General features: G+C 48.1%; 4 protein-coding genes across 4 annotated transcripts; 3 read left to right on the top strand and 1 right to left on the bottom strand.

The window, feature by feature from the left end:
- Positions 1–3,445: 3,445 nt before the first annotated feature.
- On the top strand, positions 3,446–9,758 carry N7532_002985 (uncharacterized protein; the record flags this gene model as incomplete). The annotated part of the gene is made up of 3 exons (XM_056615479.1): positions 3,446–4,250; positions 4,314–4,583; positions 4,642–9,758. The coding sequence occupies 3 exons, from the start codon at positions 3,446–3,448 to the stop codon at positions 9,756–9,758; spliced, it is 6,192 nt and encodes a 2,063-aa protein (XP_056475836.1).
- Positions 9,759–10,523: 765 nt separating this feature from the next.
- N7532_002984 (uncharacterized protein) lies at positions 10,524–11,059 on the bottom strand (the record flags this gene model as incomplete). Its single annotated transcript, XM_056615478.1, has 2 exons — positions 10,524–10,894; positions 10,942–11,059. 2 exons carry the CDS (start codon positions 11,057–11,059, stop codon positions 10,524–10,526), a joined length of 489 nt encoding a protein of 162 aa, XP_056475835.1.
- A 454-nt stretch (positions 11,060–11,513) lies between these two features.
- Positions 11,514–12,464, top strand: N7532_002983 (SDR family oxidoreductase; the record flags this gene model as incomplete). The annotated part of the gene is made up of 1 exon (XM_056615477.1): positions 11,514–12,464. The coding sequence occupies one exon, from the start codon at positions 11,514–11,516 to the stop codon at positions 12,462–12,464; it is 951 nt and encodes a 316-aa protein (XP_056475834.1).
- Positions 12,465–14,966: 2,502 nt separating this feature from the next.
- N7532_002982 (putative solid-state culture specific protein) lies at positions 14,967–16,354 on the top strand (the record flags this gene model as incomplete). The annotated part of the gene is made up of 2 exons (XM_056615476.1): positions 14,967–15,355; positions 15,406–16,354. The coding sequence occupies 2 exons, from the start codon at positions 14,967–14,969 to the stop codon at positions 16,352–16,354; spliced, it is 1,338 nt and encodes a 445-aa protein (XP_056475833.1).
- Between the last annotated feature and the right edge of the window lie 5,603 nt (positions 16,355–21,957).

Raw genomic sequence — 21,957 nt, 5'->3', positions numbered from 1 at the left:
CCGCTGAGACAGCGTATGCAATATCGCCTCTAGTTCCAAGCATGACATACATCAGCGATCCGATCACGCGCTGGTATTCATTCTTCATATTCGACGGGCAGATGTATTCAGGGCCGTTTTCTGGTAGAGGTGAGGTGTCGATGGGTGTGCTGACAGGAGCACAGTCCAGCATCCCGAATTGCTGAAGGACTTTGCGCACGTAAGCCTCTTGGCTCAGATAGAGGATTCTGTTCTGCCGATCTCGTCGGATAGTCATGCCGAGATAGTAGCTGCAGGGGCCAAGGTCTGTCATATGAAAACGGTTTCTGAGGCTTCGCTTGATCTTCTTTATCTCTGCAATGCTTGGTCCGATGATCAAGAGGTCATCGACGTATACTGCGATGTACATGCTGCTCCGAGCAAAGATACTGATCGGCGTTGATGGGCTCAAAGCCAAGATCTCGAAGGAAATTGGTCAGCGTCTGATACCAGATACGAGGTGCTTGCTTCAGGCCGTAGAGTGCTTTGCGAAGCTTGCAGACCCTCGATGTGCCGTCTGTAGCGTGATGAGACTGTTCAACAAAGATCTCATGGTCTATCTCGCCGTATAAGAACGCTGTTTTGACGTCCATTTGTTCGATCTTGAGATCCAGAGCTGCGGCAATTGCGAACAAGGCTTTGTAGCTCATTGGTTTGACTACGGAAGCAAATGTCTGATCATAATCGACCCCTTCTTCCTGGGTGAAACCTCTGACTACCCATCTGCACTTGTGGCGGACGATTTCTCCGTAAAAATCCATTTCCTGCTCAGGATTCGGCGATCCCTGGGAGGGTCAACCATTTCCCAAATTTTGTTTTGTTTGAGTGATTGTATCTCTTCGATCATTCCCTTTTCCCATTCGAGCCACCGTGGATCATTCTTTTCTTGTCGAAGGGACTTTGGTTCGAAGGGTTCTATCTCTTCCGCCGCAACAGCCAAGAAGGTTGGAATGACGTTCTTGTCGGGGATATTCATCAATGCGAGTTCTTCTTGGTCATAACCGGATGTGTCTCGAAAAGTTTGTGTGTCACGGAGCTTGAGTTCAGGGTGGCGTTCCAGTGAGACTTTTTGCACTATGTGTTTTGCACCACCCTCTCGTAGCTCGGAATAATCTAGCTAATCTGGCGTACCAATGATTCTGCCGTCTTCTAGCAGGATGCGATAGTTTGTATTACCTTCGTATCCCAATAGTAGACATGGCCTTGTTCTTGGTCCCGTCAGCTTCTTTCTTTGTTTGGGTGGAATTAGATACTCTCCCTTGGATCCTATGACTCTCAGCCGTGACAGATCAGGCTTGTCACCATACCGAGCTTGGTACGGAGTCATATTGCGTTTGGATGATGGTGATCGATTTGAGAGGAATGCCGCAGTTCGCGCAATCTCCGGCCAGAATTTGGGCGGTAGTTTCGCATGCCTGAGTGTTGGTCCGACTCGGTCGTAAATTGACACACACACACACACACACACACACACACACAGAGGGAGAGCGTGTTTGTGAGTGAGAGAAGGATTTCAAGGCGTTTATGAAGCGATCCATTAGTTACGTTGAAGACGAGGTCTTGTTAGTCAACAGCAAATAACCCAGGAGCCAATAACTTATTGAATTCATTGTTTCCCATTCCAATGTCCTTTCGTCAGCCATTATTGCAAGCTAGCAGGATAATACGTTGCGTTGTGATGCTGCATGCAATTCTTCCGTTTCACTCTCCTCAGGCTATTTCCAAGGTCGCCAAACCATGTACAAGAAACTCTACAAACCTCCTCAAGGCTGTACGATATGATGGATAGCACATGAAACTGTCTCCAAAATGTAAACCTAGTACACTATGAGCCGGAAAAATGAATTTTATTCAAGAGTGAAATCACTTGGTCATCCCCTTTGGCCCTTACTTTTGCTAACACGTATGACGCAAAACCCAATCCTCGCTGAGCGTCGCGTCCATGCGGTACTTTTGTACTTCGCTGGCCAGAACATGGCTTTTTTATTTGCCAAAAGATGCTCCGATCCTCGTGGATCGGTTCGGTAAACAAAGATCCCGGCAGCTCGGGCGGTGGGGAAAGGCACCCAGATTTTACTCCACCTTAGCTCACCACCTGCATCCACTTTCCCCGCTTCAACCTCCGCCACCCCCGATATTGCAGTTGCTGTACGCTATGGATCTGCCCTTGGCTGAAGCGGGATCTATGCACTCAATCGCCAGGCTGCACCTGTTCATCCCATCACCCCCACCCACCCCGCACACCAATGTACATACCTCCCGATGAAGTTGCTCCCTTCGACGATCGTTCAGCCATCACATTTTTCTGCATGGTACTGTTTCACTGCAACTATGCAGAAAATTTGAAATCACCACTCCCCGGTCGAAAGAGGTTCCATGAATGAACTCCCCTGAAATTGTACTTCAGGACACTATAACAAATGTTACCGCGAGCCAGGTCGCCTGTGCCAACTGCGCATCTACTCTTGCACAATTAACTTTTTTCCCCAGGACATCTTCGGAACCGATCGCGGGAAAAGCGGGAGCTAGCAGAAATTTTGCGTCAGCGCTCCTGTACGGTTCATGACCATCACCGATCGGCCTCGAAGGATGGCATTCACCTCAAGACCGCACGCCGATGGCGTCCCGCGGACCAGCCTTTGAGGCTGAAAAGGCCATACAGAATATGACATTGATGGTATTGATAGTTTTCAGGAACCGCTTGAGATGGGATGAGCTTGGTGGTAGGACGCCATGAGTGAAAACGATCGGGGTGGTGATATTCTAGGTGCAGAGCAGTCATGATCCATCGACATCATCTTGCAGAATACTGTGCCGAACTCCACCTCGTGTGCATCTAGTTTCTCGCTCCACATTCCAGGATAGTTCGCATGCTGAATCAATACAAGCGGTTACGAATATCCCTCAACAAGCTGTGTCATGACGCCTTATACCAGCCTCAGTCCGTTCATGTCAAATGCAAGTCGCCCACCTTACAGGGTGGAACGAGGGTTGGAGGATTGACAGAATGCACTGCCCCACTGCATCGAATATCCCATCTTGCGGTGCCACCCGTAATGCATTGCGGCGGTAAAGATCAATCTGTGTACATACGCCGCTGATCTGAAGAAAAAATACCTTCTGGTGGGGAAAGAGCTGGTCCGAGTCCATGGAAGCTGAAGCCCCATGCGCCCTATACTGCTTTCGAGAGTGTACCCTGACGTCAATCTCGGCACAGAGCTCCCAGCCTTCGGCCACGAATGGGGAGCTGAATTCCCCAGCTCTGCTATAAAAGGGTTGCCCAGCTGCCAGCTCCCTGGGATGAGCTTTCTTTCCTCACTGCACGAGTGAGGCTGCCGAAGTGACGCTATTACCCTTCCACAGTCTACTTGAACATTATTTTCTACCTCTACACTTCTACGACTTCACGGGACCTTTGACGATCAAGATGGCGCCCGGAATTATCTCTCCGGTCCCTGGTAACATCCACTCTGCCCTTTACAAAAACCTACCTGGAGGTTCTCGACAGACCTCTGGTATGTCTACTTTTAATGAAACCGAGATTTTCTCACTGAGTGGGTTCTCACAACGTCGCGAGTCTGGCATGATCCGCAAACTTCACTCTAGCAATCCTGCCGTCAACAGCCTCGCGCAACGCTTTCAAAGCAATGGCGGCGCTCAGATTGGAAGCCCTGTTTTCCCCCTCATGACTGATGCCCAAAGCATCAGGGAGTGGATCTCAAACGAGCGGATGATCTACCTTCCCCCTGAGGGCAGTTCCAGTGACAAGGTCCTGTCCTGGGCCCAGCTTTTTGTTTGGCGCTTGAACGAATTCGACGTGGCTATAAGAGATGATAGCGGCGCAGCAGCTACTATTTCTTATATGTGCGTCGGAGAGCTTTTGCGCCTTAGCAAGGAGAACGAGGACAATGCTGAGGCATTGATGACTTCTTTCGGCTTCTTCTACAGTCTTTCCGCGAGCCTTTTGAACCTCCTCGAGCGAACAGAGCTTTTCGATGTCTCAGCAGATGTCAGAAGGCATCTTGTTTCCGCTTTACTTGCTCTGGTGGATCTGGTTGACGTTGTCACGAAAAGGTTCCAGTCGCATATCCGTGCTGGCAAAGAAGCGATCACCATCGAACTTTATGAATACTGCAGTGATCAGATCACTTCCTTCCGCGAGTCTTGTGACTATATCGCAGAGGCTATGTGGAAGCACCAGCTGTCCCGGGAGAGCTTTGGCTCTGTCTCAGGTATGTATTTATTTGGACTTGTCGTGGGATTGACATGATTCTGACAAATACTCGCGCCTATAGACTCGGACATTAAAAAGATTCGCTTCTGGCTCGCCCCCGAAGATAGCGTCCTAAGCCGCGTCGCCGAAAACACCTCCCACTTTGCCCACGAACGCGAGGAGATGACATGTCGATGGGTGGGGCCTTCTCTTTCAGACTTTTTGAAGAGCCCTCAGAGAACTCTGTCGATCTTTGGCAGGCCTGGATCTGGAAAGACCATTCTGGCTTCGGTTATTGTCGACAGTCTTTCAGACCAGACCAACGACTACATGACTTTGTTCGTTCCGATTAGTGAGTTCCGCCATACCTTTACCGGCTGTTCTGGAACAGTTATCTAATTCTTGTGCAGATGCTTGCATCCCCGCCGCGACCACTTTGACTTCAATCGCAAAGACAATTCTTTTCCAGCTCTTTGAAAAACGCATTGGCAACGTTCGTCTTCTGGAAATTCTAGATGCTGCGTATAAGGAAAGTTATTCGATCGTCGATGTCACCAAGTACGAGGACATTCTTTGGGGTGCCGTCAAACGCGCCCTGGCTGCCGCCCTGCCTAAAGCCAAGGAGCTCGTGGTCGTCGTCGATGGTCTGGACGAAGCCTCTTGTTCTGAACAGGCTCTTTTCAAGCGCCTGACGGCCGCCGTTCACAGCGCTCCCAATGTTAGGCTGATCACGCTTGGTACTGAAAAGCATGTCGACACCGAATCGGAGGAGATCACGAGCATGTCCGTCAGCCAGAATCGCATCTTCGAAGACATTTCGGTTGTCGTCCGAAAAATGTTTACCAACCCTAAGGCGGCTTGGTTCGAAATCTTCAACACTATCTCTTCTGAGCTGGAACAGGAGATTATCATTGACAAGATTACTGAAGCTTCGCAAGGATCTTTCCTGTGGGCTAAGCTGGCCACCAAGCAGGCTTGCCTCCAAACCACACCTGAAGCTATGAGAGAGAGAATCGAGACCCTCGTTGAGCACAGGCCTAGCGTCAGCGACTTTGTGGCCCATACCCTTTCTACCTCCAGTGTCTCAGAGGAAGCCAAGTATATGCTGCTGTGGCTTGCGACCGCAGAGCGTCCTCTGACCCTGAAAGAGCTGTCTGCCTTGGCTTCTGTCCAAGTCGATAGGCAGACCGTGACCGACCCGATTGCCATGAATTCTCGCAGAGTGTTGCAACCCGTGACTTCTCTTGTTTTCCTTGATAACGGCCAGGTCTACCTTCGCCATGGACTTATCCGCAATGCTATCTTGGATATTGCGTCCAAGGGCAAGTTAGTCCCGGTTAAGGACCGCCATCAGGACTTCACCACCCGTCTGTTGGTCTATATCAACAGCACTGTCACCGGGGAGCATGATTTGTCACTGGGCCCACTCAGCTCATACGAGACCCTGGCGCTTGTGTCCAAAAACCATCTCCTTGAATTCGCTGTCCGGTACTGGCCCTTCCATCTCCAACAGACAACTGTCTACACTACTGGGGGTGATGTTCCCACTTCCAAAGAGTTCACCAGGCTCCTACCAGCATCTACCACCATCCTTCTTCTACAGACTGCTCTGTGGGAGAACCAATCAACTCCGACGAGATGTTCGCTTCAGAATACCGTCACTGGTCTGATACGCCAGAACTTCACTTATCAAAGTCCTGTCACTCTACAGTCAATCCTCAATCTTGCCAAGTTTTATCATGACATTGGCCAAACCCCCAAGGCGACTTATTTGATGTATGAAGTGACCGAATTCTCACTGGAGCTTCTGGATGATAAAAAACTAGTAACTCAAGAGATCGCGGTCCTTTTCCTTGAGCTTACTGGTAAGCCAGAGAACGTTACCTCCCTGAAGAACATTTCAAGGAAGAGGGAAAAGATGTTCAGACTTTTGATTTCCTGCTACGTGAATCACTATGGCACCTACTCTGACCTCGTCATCAAAACGTACCATGCCCTCATTGGACATTACCAACACACGAGGGAGGAGTCCAAAATCGAGGATGTTAAACTCGAGATCCGGAAGATCACTGGCCATTATTATGATCAGAGTGGGAGTTATGATGAGCTCAGGATCGTCCTTCGTCCTGGGGAACAGCCGACAGATCCCTTCCATTCTGCTTTCAACTTGAATATCTGGCAGGACCAGACCAAGGATGAAGCAAAAGGGGCCTTTGATTTCCATGCCTTACTCCAAAAGGCCGAGCAGTACATTCAGGAGAAACACTTTTCCAAGGCCGAACACATTTATGTCCAGGCTTGGCAGCATGCCAGCAGGAAGTGGTTGACCCAGTACTCCGAATACTGGGAGCAGATTAGACTTCGAGCAACTGTTGTCTACTCTCGGTTCCTCCAGTCCCAGGACCGCAAGAAGGAGTCTTCTGCTATTCTCAACAGTGCATGGGAGGAGTACAGGTACAAGAGTGTGTTTGTATCTGAATCTACATCTTCCTTTTTCCGAGAAATTGCTGAGCTGATGGAGAGTGTCGAGCTTTTCACTGCCGCACTCAACATCTTCAAACAAGTGAAGCAAGTGTCCAGCCACAGTCAATCTACTGTCTCTGAAATTGAGAAACACATTCAAAGAACCCACCAGAAGATTGTCCACCAGGCAAGATCTTCGTCTTCCACTGTGTCTGAGGTCACTCTGATCGAGATCATTTACGATTGCTCTCAGACCGGCGTTGAGGTTGATGAGAGCATGTTTGATGCCCTCATCAAAAAGGTGAAGCAACATACCAAAGAATATCGCTGGAAGGATTCTACTCGCCTCGTCAAGAAGATCCTCAGAAAGCTGTGGCCTTCCCTCTTCTCTTCATCGGTGAACGATGTGACTCTCCCGAAAGATTACACCGACCGCTGCGTGTACCTCGCTGGGCTCCTTGGTGATTGCTATCACTACCGTCGCCGTTTCACCCGCGAGGAGGGTATCCGCTTCCGCGTTTATCGAGCCCTTCGTGTTGCTAGGCCTGTTGATGACCAGAAACGCATCAATGCCACTGAGGCTCTTATCAAATTCTTCCGCCGATCATCACAGCCAGACCGTGTTATCTCCATCAAGCAGGAGGTTTTGTTCGACGTCGAGAGCCACTATACTCGTGAGAACCCTTGGGTTATTGAGCTTCTGAGGGAACTAGCTGAGCTGGCTCGTCCTCGTCCTGTCTTTGTGGACTACCATATTCGCATCATCGAGATCCTTAATAAGGACCAGCCTCACTGCCATCCTGGTGCGATTGACAACCTTATCATCGTTGTTGACGAGCTCTGGCGACAGAGCCGTTACACTGATGTCCGCCACTGGCACAGTCTACTCTTCAAGACATTCCTCAAGGACCCTAAGCAGCACGAAAAGCTCCAAGACCCTGTCTACGTTCATACCTTCTTCTTACGGTATACCGAGTGCTTGCGCAAAGTCCAAGTTGAATATGACACCATCCTCAAGGTCACGAAGCAGTACTATGACAAGGTCCAGGAGTTCTTTGTTGCAACAGTCTCAATTACCGTCAAGGCCACTCTCATGCTTGCCATGGTGTACCAGGAGACCAAGGTGAATAGGCCACTTGCTCTTGGCCTCTATGAAAGTCTGCTTGATATCCAGTCCAACGAGATCGAATACAACGATATCAAGGCCACGATCCATGGACTTCGTGAGGAGGAGGACGCCGCCGCTCTTCAGTCACCGTCGTCGGCTTCGTCCGAACAGATCAGAAAGACGACGGTCATTCAGAAGGAACGGTTTGAAAAGTTCGTTGAAACGTATACCTGGTCTTCACATGAGACTTTGTCCAAGCTAGAAGAGATGGTTTCCTTCTGGGCTAAGCACGAGGAGTCTTCGGAAACCCTATATCAAGAGCTCCAGGAATCGACATTCCAGATTCTGTCCACCGAGCTATCCTCCACGCAACTACTCTCCGCCGCCACAGTGATTGCGAATGGCTATCTTTCTACCAAGGAGTCTTCACAGGCTTATGAATTGGCTAGCGAGATCTACCATCAGGTCATTATGAAATCCAAGTCTCACTCGGCAACTCACAAGCTCGACTTGACTCTGGGCCGTCAGAGCTTGGTCTTCCTGGCTCAGCTTGAGCACACTCTCCGCGCCAGTCGCACCTCCACAGTTGCCGAAATCCTGGCTTCTTTGACTGATGAGTATCTCTACTTTGAGGAGTTCCGCAACCTCACGTCGTCATCGTCAAAGTCTGTCTCGTTCTCCTCGGTCTCTCAGACTGTCTCCAATCTTTACACTCTCCTGCGCGATAACAAACGCGACCAGAAGATTGTTGACAGCGTCTACGATGACTACGTCGCCTTTTTCCTGGAGACTGAGGGTCAGCGCATTCAGTTGACCGACACTGCTCAAGTGCAGACGCTGCTCAGCACCATTCTTCGATATCTCAGCGAGCACGAGTCCGACAACTTCCTACGCTCAGTGGGTGTCGCCAGCTACCACGGTATTGACGACTACCTGATCAAGAAGGATTATGAAAGCGCATCCAATTTGGCCCTGGCTGCTTTCCGCTGTCTTTCGGTTGACAGTGATGAATTACATACCGAGGATCGTGTCAAGTATATTGTCAATATGGGTCTGTTGATTACTGGTCACACTCAAGCTTCTGAGATTGATCAAGCCGCTGCTCAGAAACAGCTCTCCCACGACTCTGGTCTCCTCATAATAGAGGCCGTTCGTGTTCTCCGCGGCCTGAATGTTGATATCTCGCAGATCGGACTGGACAACTTGAATCTTCTCATTGGTGTTCTCGGTCAGCAGAAGCAGTACGACGGTCTTCTTTGGATTCTATCCGGCCTTTGGCAGAATCGCAAGAAGCACGCTGCCTGGCCTGCAAGTGTCACTCTGCAACTTGCTCGCCAATACATCCTGGCTCGCTACCTCACAAGCGATGGCCTCAAGGCATCTCGCCTCGCAGAGGATATTCTGTACAACTGTCGCCGCGTGAACGGCCCAGCTCACCCCAGCACTCTCGAGATGTCAATTCTGGTATCCCAACTGTACACCGGTGTTGCTGACCGGCTTCAAAGATCCAATGGAGGACAGCACATGGCACAGAGACTGTACAAGAGGGTCGCCGGTGTGCATGAGCATCTCCTCCGCGTTTTCCTTGACCCTAATCTCGTGGACCTGGACAGCAGCCTTGAGTCCAGCCTGGATGGCTCATACTATGATCTCGATCTCAATGACTCCACGGTCGATGTCAATCAGTCTGACAAGGAACATCTTCAGCAGCACCTGCAGTTCATGAAGCTTGCTATCCAGCGCTTGGGTGACTGGCCCCAGGATTCACGTGAATACAAGAAGCTTGACGAAAGGCTCTTCCAGTTCTTCGAGAGTGATCTGGAAGGTGTTGACCACATTGATACGTGGGACCTGAAGAGCTACGGCTCCGGCAAGGCTTCCGCTTCAAATGATATTCTGGATCCTGAGGCCGTTTCGTGGGGACTGATCCTCCCAACTTCCCAAGGTTTTGAATAGGCGTGAAAATGTTTTTCGATCTGCTTTTATGGTTAGATCATTAGTTTGAGCTTCTACAATTCACTCGGTTTATGCTTTTCCAACAGGCAAATTGTGGCAGGTGACCACAACACCACAACGCCCGGATGGAGATTATTTTAGTATGATTAGAAAGCCCGCATCCGCCAGACTCTAAAGCCATTTCTCTTTTTACATATTATTGAAAATTGGTGGCAGGAAAGATGAAATACTCTCAGCCAATAGAAACTCGGACGAAAGTTTTCAGCCAATAAAAACACGGACGAAAACCCAGACTAGTCACGTGCCATTCCCTCTATTGACCGGGGTTCTGTCTGTTGTGCTAGGCGTAAACAGGAGGCAGTAAGCATCCAAAACTTGTATTCTTAGACAGTCGCATAATCATCAACATGTGATATCATGATCCAATTTAATCATGACACACGCAAATCTAGATCCATTGACTGCCATTCACGGTGCAGAATATAGGGCGTCGAGGGCGGTGGGCGGTCAAGCGCGGGCGTGGCGGCCAAAGTTACGGGTGGAAAGACGGCCGTTTTTGGCCTCCGGAGCGGTCATTTTCGGCGTCAATTTCACAGGTCCTCATATTCTAGTTGTAATAGTCCCGTAGTTGACCCACACCGAACACCTGAAGCGGCGTGGGTCAACTACGGGACTATTAGTGTAGTGCTTGCATCAAGCCTTGCGAGCCTATCAATAATTCGTCTTCCCATTATGACTCTATATGGATACACTCGCCTCGCCCTATTACCAGTAGAACATCTCTCCTGGTTCAAGATTTTCTCTCTCCAGTATAGTTCCAAGTGTATGTTTCATTCGAGAAGCCGCCGCCCTGCAGTACTCCTCTGAACCTGGAGTAGGGCCTGCCTTCGTCTTGTTGAGATCCGCTTTCAACCAAGGCATCTTTACTGTTACTGGCGAGCTGGTAACAGCCTCGTGGAGTCGAGTGATAGCTTCCTCGTCGTATCCGCCTCCTAGAACGATAGCCTTGGGAAGAGCCGAGTAGTTTTTCGAGCCCAGACTGCCTTTGTCATTGACCGGGCTGGAACCGGACAGGATAAGAGGAAGGTCGCGTATACCATCCTCGACGCTCATGATGAAATGTGTTACTAATTCCCCTGTGAGATGCGAAAGAAACCACGTTGGTGTTTCGAGCTTTTCTTACCTTCATAGTCAGGTTCTAGCTCTGAGATCACAATGCGACCCACTTTCTCCAGCCGGCCACAAAGAACAATTGGGGTGGGCATATTAAATCCTTCGAACAGGAGAAACTCACGCTGCATTAAGGACGACGAAAAGCAGTGCCGAATCAGCTTGGCTTTTATAGAAGCAAGACGCAAACGACTTGCCAAGTCCCTGTGCGTCACTTGCAAAGAAGCTTTGTAAGCGCTCGGAATTTCGCCTGCGATCTTCCGACCGTCTCAATTTCTAATCAGAACCTAAAACCCTCGTGTCATAAACTTTATAAGCTCTGCGCTGTGAAAGTCCCTGAAATTATAGGCTAACGAGTTGTGGATAACTAACAGATTACTCAGTACAGAGTTCTCGGGGACCTTTTCCATCCCGAGAACACGGCAATGTACGAGTCCGAATACCGACGTCGGCCAAAAGAAATCCTGTCTGAGCGAGAATGCAGCGCAAGCATAACATCGTCGACTCGGGTTTTTATTCACAACGATTCCCAACCGTTCCATTTTACTCTCATTCAGATCTTCACAGCCTGACAAATTTTCCGCTATGCCTTCCATCTCTACTATCATCTTTGGCCCCACCGGCCACGTCGGCTCTGTCGCAGCTCTTTTCGCGCAACAACACGGTGCAAAAGTGGCCCTTGCTCTGCGTAACACCCAAAAGCTCGTTCCTGGCCTCACTTTGGAGCAGGAAAAGGCAGCGGGCTTCGAAAGGGTCCAAGCTGATCTCACCAATCCTGAAACGGTTCACGCTGCCGTCCGAACGACTGGAGCCAAGCGGGCCTTCATATACCTTGTGCACGGCACAACAGACCACATGAGGCAAACTATCGAAGCTCTAAGGGCCTCTGGTGTTGAGCTTGTTGTCTTTCTGAGCAGCATTAGCGTTCACGGTGACATCAGAAAAATAACGCCGACAGACTTCATCGCGTACGCCCATGCACAGGTCGAGGTCAACCTTGACGAAGTCTTTGGCAGTGACGGCTACATAGCGATTCGGCCGGCATATTTTAGCACCAATGCGTGTTGGTGGGCGGGTATGATTCGCGAGGGAGAGGTGAAAATCGTGTATCCCGATTCTAAACTCGACTGGATTTCGCCCGAAGACATTGGTAGGGTGGCCGGAACGCTGCTTGTCAAAGGGATGCAGACGAGCGAAGGTGCCGAAGAACGCAACTCGATCTCTCTCTGTGGACCAAAGCTGGTATCCCAGAGAGACGCCGTGGGCATATTTGGCAAGGCGCTTGGCAAAGATATCAAGGTCACCGAATTGGATGAGAAGGAAGGGGTGGAAAACCTGTTGAAGACTGGTATACCAGAGTTTGTGGCTGGGAGGTTGGTTCAGTCGTTGAGACCGAAGAGTATGCGCGGTGATGAATTTGACCCGTTCGAAGGAGAGACGTACGAACAGGCAGCCACTAATCTTCGAAAGTACGCGGGCCGGGCCTCAAGCTTGGAAGAGTGGACCGAGACAAACAAGGAGGTTTTCATTTCCTAGTGGAGCATTATATATTTAATAGCAGTTTAGGTAGATTCATGCTCTTATGGCGATTCTCATACAGTATAGTACCTTCCATCTAACAGGCAAATTGTGGCAGGTGACCACAATAGCACAATGCCCAGATAGGAAGAATTTTTGTATTAATAGAAAGCCTGCATCCGCCAGATTCCAAATTCATTTTATTTATACATATTATTGAAAATTGGTGGCAGGAAAGATGAAATACTCTCAGCCAATAGAAACTCGAACGAAAAACCCGGACGAAGGTCACGTGGCGGGAATTTCGAGACACAAACACTAGCGCCACAAGGCTTGTTGTACATTGAATTTGGTATCATTAAATTCACAATAGTGGTCTGCTTCCAAAATTCCTCTGTCTTTTAATCACCCTCGAAGATGGTGGCAGGATAAAGCAGATAATGTTTCAGCCAATAGAAACTCGGACGAAAGCCCAGACTAGTCACGTGCGATCGCATCTCCTGACCGGAGTTAGTTGTGTTGGGGCGCAAACAGAGGCAGTAAGCATCCAAAACTTGAATTCGAACAACTAGACGGTCACATAATTGTCAACGTATGATATCAACACAATGATCTAATTCAATCGTAGAAAATACAAATATATTTCCATTGTTTGCCATTCACGGTGTGCGCAGATGTGTATTCTGCCAGCGCCGATTGTGTTCAGTGCCAAGAAACGATATAAGTCTATCGTGTTTTCAGCAGGGGCTGACTGCGTAGTCAAATAGTCGACCAACGCACTTACAAGCGCCAACCATGTTACCTTATCCTATACTCTCCTGGCCGCCCATCAAACACGAGCATAATAGGTCGAAGAGGACCTACAGCGATGTACATAACGAGGGCCGAGAAGAATGCAGCTCGTCGGCTACGCTACTAGCAGCGAAAGTGAGGTCCACTCCTGTCTCGGGAGTGATTAGTCTCGGGATATCCACGATCGCGTAAGTGGGTTATAATTGCTAATTTGATCTTACACGGCCAGTTTCTTAGCTATAGACTGCAGAGTTAGAACAAGTAGGCCGGGATCCACACGGGCCTAACCCAGCAGGCAAATCGTGGCAGGTGACTACAACACCACAATACCAGACAGAAAGCATTTCAGTATGAGTAGAAAGCTCGCATCCGCCAGGTTCCAAATTTATTTTTATTTTTACATATTGAAAATTGGTAGCAGGGAAGGTAAAATACTCTCAGCCAATAGAAACTCGGACGAAAAACCTGGACGAAGGTCACGTGGTGGAAAGTCAAGACACATACTACCAGCGCCACGACGCTTGTTGTATATTGAACTTGGTGACAAACTGAAGGGGTGGTCAAATACCACTAGGACACTTCGGGAAAGGCTTCTTCATCGTTCGCCCACCCAATTTGCCTTATTGTGGTTACACAACATGCCACAGTTCAACAAGGGAGACCCTTGAGATCGCTCAACCGATCTCAACAACCTTCAATCCATCATCTTATTCTATTTGGACATCTTCAGTACTAGCCAGTGCATCAATTCCTCATCCTGACATTTTTCAGTCTGATATTTATAGTGTCACGGGCGAGTGTCCGGTATTGGTCACGTGTATCACGAGACCTTGGCGTAGACCTCGCCATATTGCTTTTTTGGGTACCCTACGGGTACCCGCGAACCCGCCCAGAACCCATCAGCCCGTATACTACGGAATAACAGTTGTAATACTACCTGTAACGCATATAAATAAGTGTAATATGGTATATATTACCTGTATTCAAATCTCTTGGCGGGTTTTGGGTCAAGGGTCGAAACCCAACCCGCGATTTTGGCGAGGTCTACAGGCTTGGCGTATTGACGTGGAGAACGCGCACGGAGAACTTCTCTTCTTCAAGCTTTTTGTGCACAGTTCGTGGCCTAGTTAGATTGAGTTTAAGTCTTGCTCCAGCACTTCACATTGAGAATGTTGAAAGACTGTGGTGGTCGGTGTTGTGATATGTCGTATCGTAACGGAATCAATTCCTTACCTCACGGAATTACCAGCTTTGATTGGAAATCAATCTGGAGGTCGCCTGTGTATATAAACCCCTCAAGTTTTCTGTCCAGAAGGAATACAAGCAATCTTCCTCTGAATTACAACAGTCGGAACTCTTGAATTTTCAAAGGGGACGATGAAACCGCCACGCACTGGGACAAACGGGAGCACGCACGGCGAATGAGGACGCGAAGAACTGCAGTCAGGGCTGATATCAGTTGCCGCTTAGGGTAGAAAAGGTTTAGTTGAAATTTTTGGAATGTACGGATTCATCCAACAAGTCCACCAGTTTCTCCTATTTGAATCGCAGACAGCACGACGATCGTGGGCAGTGAAACGGTCGCATCGATGGGCCCGAGAACGGAAACCCCAAGGCATCCTCAGCGCTCGGGATGCGAATCCGTAGAAACGTAAATCCCGACGCTTTCTCTTCTCTCTGGGCTAAATATTATTCCAAATCTCATTCATCGGTGTGCGTTGACTAAAAATGAATCGCACATCTCCGATCACCCTCGATTATACTCTCCACGATCTCTACGCAGCTGATTCGGAAGATGGCCTGAACGGAGTCCTCGTCTACTACTCTATACAGTTACAGCACAATAATGAGGGTACATCGACCAAGTTTGCCTACGTGTACAAAGTGGAAGAACAGGGTGAAGACGCCACGTCGTCCTTGACGATGGCCGCCAACTTGGTACCACAACGATACGCGTTCTCCGCCGGCAGGATGCCTCTGGTTATTCTGGACGTTATTGCACAAAGAAAGTTGAACAGTGCAAGTCAAGGGGATCCTCGAGCGGCTGATTCTGTGCTCGCACATCGTCTTAATATCTACCAAACATTCTCCCAGTTACAGCCGGACCAGCGGCCAATGTGAGTTTTGCAAAGAGCCCGGACAGTGTAGAGTTAGGCTTTGATGCGAGGATCGCCGTTCCACGGCCTACCGACTGCCTATCGCATTTACCACACCTTACTTGTCCAGAGACTCACTATGAGATCCTGTCAAAACGTGGGCTGGCTGTGTCCGGATTACCAACGCCGCCGTCTCGAGTGATGGACACCATTCTTGTCGACTATGAGGATTATAGTCTACTTGCCATAGAGTCTGCCCGGATGACTAGGTTAATCGAGGAACATCAGGTCCCGTTCATGGTCAAACTCCCCCAGTCAATTTCAGGGATGGGAACCTTTGCCGTGACCTCCGAAACCAACCGAACGCGGATAAAAGCTATGCTCACAACCCAGTTAGTATTCATGCTACGACAACTCAACCAAACAAACCGACATCTTCATCCCTGCTCGATAGTCTTGCAAGACTTTGTTGACGGACCTGTGGTGGCTCTGTCATTGTTCGTCACGAAGACCGTTCAACCAATATACATTGCCTGCTGCGAGCAATTGTTCGATAACCACTCACATTGGATTGGTGGGAGTATCTCGTACCGGCAGCAGGCAGGGTTTCGAAAGACGTTTTCCGCGCTCATGGGCAAAGTGGCTGCGTTCTTGCACCACAAAGGTTATCATGGCCCGGCGGGAGTAGATATTGTCACCGATCAACACAGCGGGGAGCAGTTGGCTATTGATCTGAATGTTCGGGTTACTGGTGCTTTTCATCTAGGGCCACTCATGGGGCATTTCACTCGGCGTGGGCTGTTAGAGGCTGCCATGACTAGCGGGGAACTCTTATGTACGCGAGATGTGTTTGAGGAAATTTTTTCGGAGGAAATTCGGCAAGGGAGTTTGATTATTAGTGGTTGGGTACATAACGAGTCACAATCAAAAAGTCATGCTGCGATTACTGTTGGAGCTAGGGATTATGATAGTTTGCAGGAGTACCTTCAGCGGGTTAGAACTGTCGGTCTACAGAATTAGATTGTGTGTATATAGTATTGTTTTTTTAATGCTTATCCGTGTAAAGGTGTGATCTACTTTACAAGGTAGAAGGCTTGCCAATTAGGTAGGAGAAGAAAGCACTAGGTCCCAAGTTGCTTCAAGACTGTTTCTTAGGGTTTCTGTGACAGATGAACCTGGGGATAGCCTCATCTCGTGGAAGGGTGCCTGAGGTATAATTAGGCTGCGGCAGTATCCAATGGGATTACCCCCTGGGATATCCTCTGACATCAGCTCTTGATCCTACTCGTTGTCACTGATTGGTTCAAGATCCTCAAGAGAAGGAACTGGTTTGTAAGCCTGATCAAGCATTGCAGCTTCTCCAACGTCAAGGTACTCTTTCACAATATCTAACGCACTTTGTTCAAGCTCAAAGTTAGATGAGAACTGATGCAGCATTAGGTGTTTGATTGTATCTGGCTGAAGACGACCTCGGCGATAGTGACAGATATCTCGCGCACTATTAAAGAGCCGTTCAACACCAGCACCACTCGCAGGAATTGAGAGAATATCTCGTGCCATTCTTGCAAGAACAGGGTACTCAGAGCTCATTCTGTTTCCAGAAGAGACGTGGGCTTCCTTTCACCAGACCCTTTGCCAGATACCGGGCAATCTCATCATCTTCTGGCTTCTCAAACTCCTGTAAGAGATGATTCTGCGAATCACGTAGCATCTCAAGATCCTCCTCGTAGCTGATAGGCTCTTGGGGTGCGATTTGGGTACCTGGGGCCAGATCTTGACTTATCTCGTCTTTGTACCGTGTGAATTCTCGTTCAAGAACATCCCTATAACGCTTAACATAGTCAATCTCACCTCGCCAGTCAGCAGACTGAAAATATCGGAGCTTCTTCGATGGGCAAAGAATTGTAGCAAGGGCATATATGTCACCATATGCTTCATTGTCAGTGGCAGCATAGTATTTTGAAGGTTTTCTCTTTGCTGCGCCAAGAGCCTGAAGCATGCGTTTCTTCCAAATCACTCCTTTGTTCTTCAGCTTATTTTCAGCCTCACCCAGATGGTTGAAAAGCTTGTTATAGATACTGAAGATATGATGGACTGTGATATCCTTTGTTTTTGAAAGAATATTTGTGAAGGTAAAGACCGGCTTTGTGAGCAGAAGAAGATACTAAACCTGACGCCATTCCTCTTGGTCAAGTTTGAAATGCAGATATTGATGCATTCTGCAATAGAGGTCAAATACTTGCTGTAGCTTCTTTGCACGATTCAGCATCAAGAATGTTGAATTCCAACGTGTGCGGACATACTGAATTGGATAAAGACGAAGTTCTTGTTTTTGAAGCTCAAGAAATGCCTTTCGGCGCTGCGAACTGGCATTGACAAAGACAGCTGTTGGTATCACCAGCTAGGTACTGTGTACACAGTTAAGTGGACAGTGTGTATGCTCCAAAGCAAAGTCAATTGATTCTTGTTGATAGATGTAGATAGATGTTCAGTCTAGTTGGAAAAACACCCCTAGATCCCACACGCCGGCCTTCGGCGGTCACAACACCGAGGCCACAGCCCAGCGCAAGAATGTGTACACCAAGCAAGGGATGTTATCCATCGGTCGCTAGCAGTGGGTCACAGCCAGTTTGTTCCGACAGGAGAATATATCCCGACAACAGCAAACTCTTGAATCTTGGAGTATCATCTATTAGTAAAGGCTGAAACAATATGATCTAGAGATAGACCAATCATACCTTCTTGAGAGTATCTGCAATCTGTCGACCTCCACGCTTTGATTGTAGTGAATGGGTTCGCTCATCCGACCATTCTGACTCAGCATGAGAATTTGAAGGAGCTGCATTCAATTTTCCAAGGAGATCATTTAGGCTGAGCTGAATCACATGTGAGATACAGGGTACTCGGAAAATAACTGTATCTGGCTGTATCTTTGATCGAATAGCATCTTGGACACTGGTCATCAATGTGACATTGTTTGTTGCATTGTCAGTTGTGACTGACAATACACGATGAGTAATGTTATGCTCTTCTAGTAGATTGAAAGCAGCCTTGCTTAGATTCTCGCCAGTATGTGAGTCTGGAGCATGCTCAAACCCAAGGGGGATATCACAATAATGCCAATCTGCATCCAAGAAGTAGCCTGTGATAGCCATAGATGGCTGACGGAATGGGGATGTCCAGCAATCAAGTGCAATTGATATTTGGCGTCCTGGTGGCAGCTTGCTAAGTATCCTCTTTTGACTATCTTGAACAGCTGTATTTAATGTGCGTCGTAGGTTCCGTGGAAATGGAATAGAGATTTTGCTTGGCGATTGCTGAATAAGATCAACCAGGTTTTTGAACTGAGGATGCTCCACAATACGGAAAGGTAGCCGAGCAGCTGAGATGAACACTAGTAAATGGTTTACTAGTAGTTCTTGTGAGAATGCTGAGGCTTTTGGTTTATGTGCCTAGCAAAGAGAGGGTATGGAATTAGTTCGCATTAATAAAAGCAGAATATAAGGAGCATACCATATCTTGTAGTAACTGATCAATTCGTCGGTTTGAGATAGGCTTCTGTTGACAGTATTTTTGAGATGGGCTATCATTGGAGAGGTTCCAGCGCGTTGAGATGTTCCAAGACGCTGACGTTGTGGATGAACCAGTGTAGATGAGCATTGCTTACACAATACCTTTGGTTCCCCAGTCCTCTCATGTGCAACCTGTTCAAAACTATTCCAGATTTCCGATCTTTTTGGGCTACTCCATTTGAAGAGGGAATTCTGCTTTGATCCTTCCAGACCGTCCCTATGCGCAGTGCTCAACTTTGTCCCATATTCAGTTGTTAACCACCAGTGAACAAATTTTTGTCGGGATTCATCCACACCAGGAGCACTTGAGTAAAGCACCCAGACACATTGGAGAGGCGGGCCAACACGAGGAAGCGATATTGGGGCAGAGGATATGCGCACTTCTGAAGAAGTTGTTCTTGCTGTCACAGCTGGCTGGCTGCTGAGAAAGTTATGAATATCATCAGATACCAGAAGATCGGTGTCAAGAAACGACTCCGATTCAGGATAAAGAGATCCTTGTGACTGAGAGATATAAGACTGCAACATCTTGTATTAGTCTAAGGATGCTCAATATGAGAAGAGATAGAGAGCTCACCTACAGAGTGTTTGAGCTGAAAATCTCAGGGGTAGGAGCAAACCGGTGCTTTTGACATGTTAGCGACGTGACTCATGAATTGCTGAATTCTCATTGGCTAGATGGGTGTAATAATGTGGATAAAGTATGGATATCCACGTTATCCATAGTTATCCACAATTATCCATAGAAGATTCCAAAAAATGGCTTAAGTCCGCGATTCGAGAACTTTGAATGTGAATTTCATTGGTCTTTTTGAATGAGATTCTGTCATTTAAAGGACATATAATGTAGAATTATATATTATTACTATATGTCAGCATTCGCTGGTATGCGATGACAAAGCAAGGTGACTGATGCTAAATCATACAACCAGGAATGTGTGGAAGAAGAAGAAGAAGAGTGAGATCAGTGAAAAGAGATAGAACCGTCTGATTAACTAATAATGTAACTAAGTAGATATTGAAGAGGGGAACGCTCGATGGCAGCACGCGCTGAGACGTGCGGGTCGATTCAGCAGAAAAACCACCACAAAACACACGCGTAGCAATCAGGAAACAGCGAGAACCCCACATGTAGGGGTCAGGTCGGGGAGGTGTAAGAAGGTGTGTTCTAGAACTAGCTATCCGGCCACTGTATACTGCCGGCTATGTCACATAGTCTGGATGCCACCCATGTAGTAGGGGGAGGGGTCTCCCCACTACAATATATATAGACCGAAAATAGAACAAATACCGCAAACAAAATATGCAGTGAAACGGGGCACAAACAGGGATAGTTCGATGCATCGAACGCCATGCGTCTAATGTGGCTTCAATATATTGGACGCCACTCATAGTGAAGGCTCAGTATTCAGAACTTCGGATGAACTATCGGCCGTCACTCCTAAGGGTAATCACGTGTGATTTCCCGACAGATAAGATGGGTGAGAACAGATGATGAGATTATTGAGAGAAACTGTCTCTCAGGGTCTGACTGAGTATCTGCCTGACTAGCTAACGCTGGAATCAATCTCATATAAATAGACCAAAATATAAGCAAACAAGCAGACAAACAATATAAGCAAAAGCGGGGTAAATTTCGTACTTTCCCCTTGACACACGAGCTAACCCTCTTCTGATCCCAGTGAGCTGATCAGAATTACATCACAGCCTTAGAAGTCAAGTGTTGAACTACTTTGACGTCCAACAATATAGTATACCTTGTGATCGCAATCCTCGAATCGACAGGAAAGCTCTCCAGGAAGAACAATAACGCTACCATCATCATCCTAGAAATACATATTAGTCATATATTCAAGGTCGATATTAGGATTTTTTAGATGCTCAGATGACGCATTTATTGAATGCCCAGGACAATCAGAAACCCCACTCAATCAGAGATGTTTGCACTCACCTTCTCATACGCGGGTAGCTCTAGCATACCGGCCTTCGCATCCGCCACGTATTGCTTGCATGGGGCGTGGGACTCCAGGAAATGCACCATCTTGACTCAGAGACCTGTACGGTGTAACTAACTACTGCTGGATAACGTAATCCACGGTCGAGCTGACAACACGGCCGAGCTAACAACTTTGCCCGAACGCGCGCGTTTCCGCCAACCTACCTTCTTCAACTGCCCACCATGCCACCAAAACGCTCTCAATCATCTCGAAACTCCCTTGAACAAGAGGGTAAGATCCTATTAGCCCTCCAAGGGCTTAAAAATGGCCAATATCGATCGTTAAACGCGGCTGCAACGCTATACGGTATACCCCGCTCAACGCTAAGAAATCGCGCACTTGGCGTATCCTCACGCGTTGACACACGCGCAAACGGCCATAAATTGACCCAATTAGAAGAGGATTCGCTTGTCAAATGGATCTTCTCTATGGATTCGCGTGGAGCAGCGCCTAGGCCGTCTACTGTGCGAGAAATGGCAAATATTCTTCTTGCGGCGCGTGGATCAACTACTCCCTTGACCGTTGGCGTGAATTGGGCATCAACCTTTATAAATCGCCGTGACGAGCTCCGTACGCGCTTCTCAAGACGATACGATTATCAACGTGCTCTAAACGAAGACCTGAAGTCCCTACGTGAGTGGTTTACGAAGGTCCAAAGCGTGGTCAATGAGAACGGTATTCAACCTGAGGATATATATAACTTTGATGAGACTGGATTCGCGATGGGCCTTATATCAGCGCAGAAGGTGGTTACCCGAGCAGAATACTACGGTCGGAGATCGATTTTACAGCCAGGAAATCGCGAATGGGTTACTGCGATCGAAGCAATCTGCGCTGACGGCTATTCGCTGCCGCCATGCGTCATATTTAAAGGCGAGGTCTATATCGAGAGCTGGTTCGATAACCTCCCGGGAGATTGGCGAATTGAAGTTTCGAAGAACGGCTGGACTACCGACGAGATTGGCCTTCGCTGGCTGCAAAAGCTATTTATTCCATCAACGAATTCGCGTGTTCGAGGTAGATATCGGTTATTAATTCTTGATGGCCACGGTAG

Source organism: Penicillium argentinense (assembly GCF_028826775.1).
Source record: "Penicillium argentinense strain IBT 30761 chromosome Unknown utg000004l_segment0_segment0, whole genome shotgun sequence".
NCBI classification, from domain to species: Eukaryota; Fungi; Ascomycota; class Eurotiomycetes; order Eurotiales; family Aspergillaceae; genus Penicillium; species Penicillium argentinense.
Note: the sequence above shows the minus strand (reverse complement) of the source record. Positions and strands in the feature narration are given on the sequence as shown.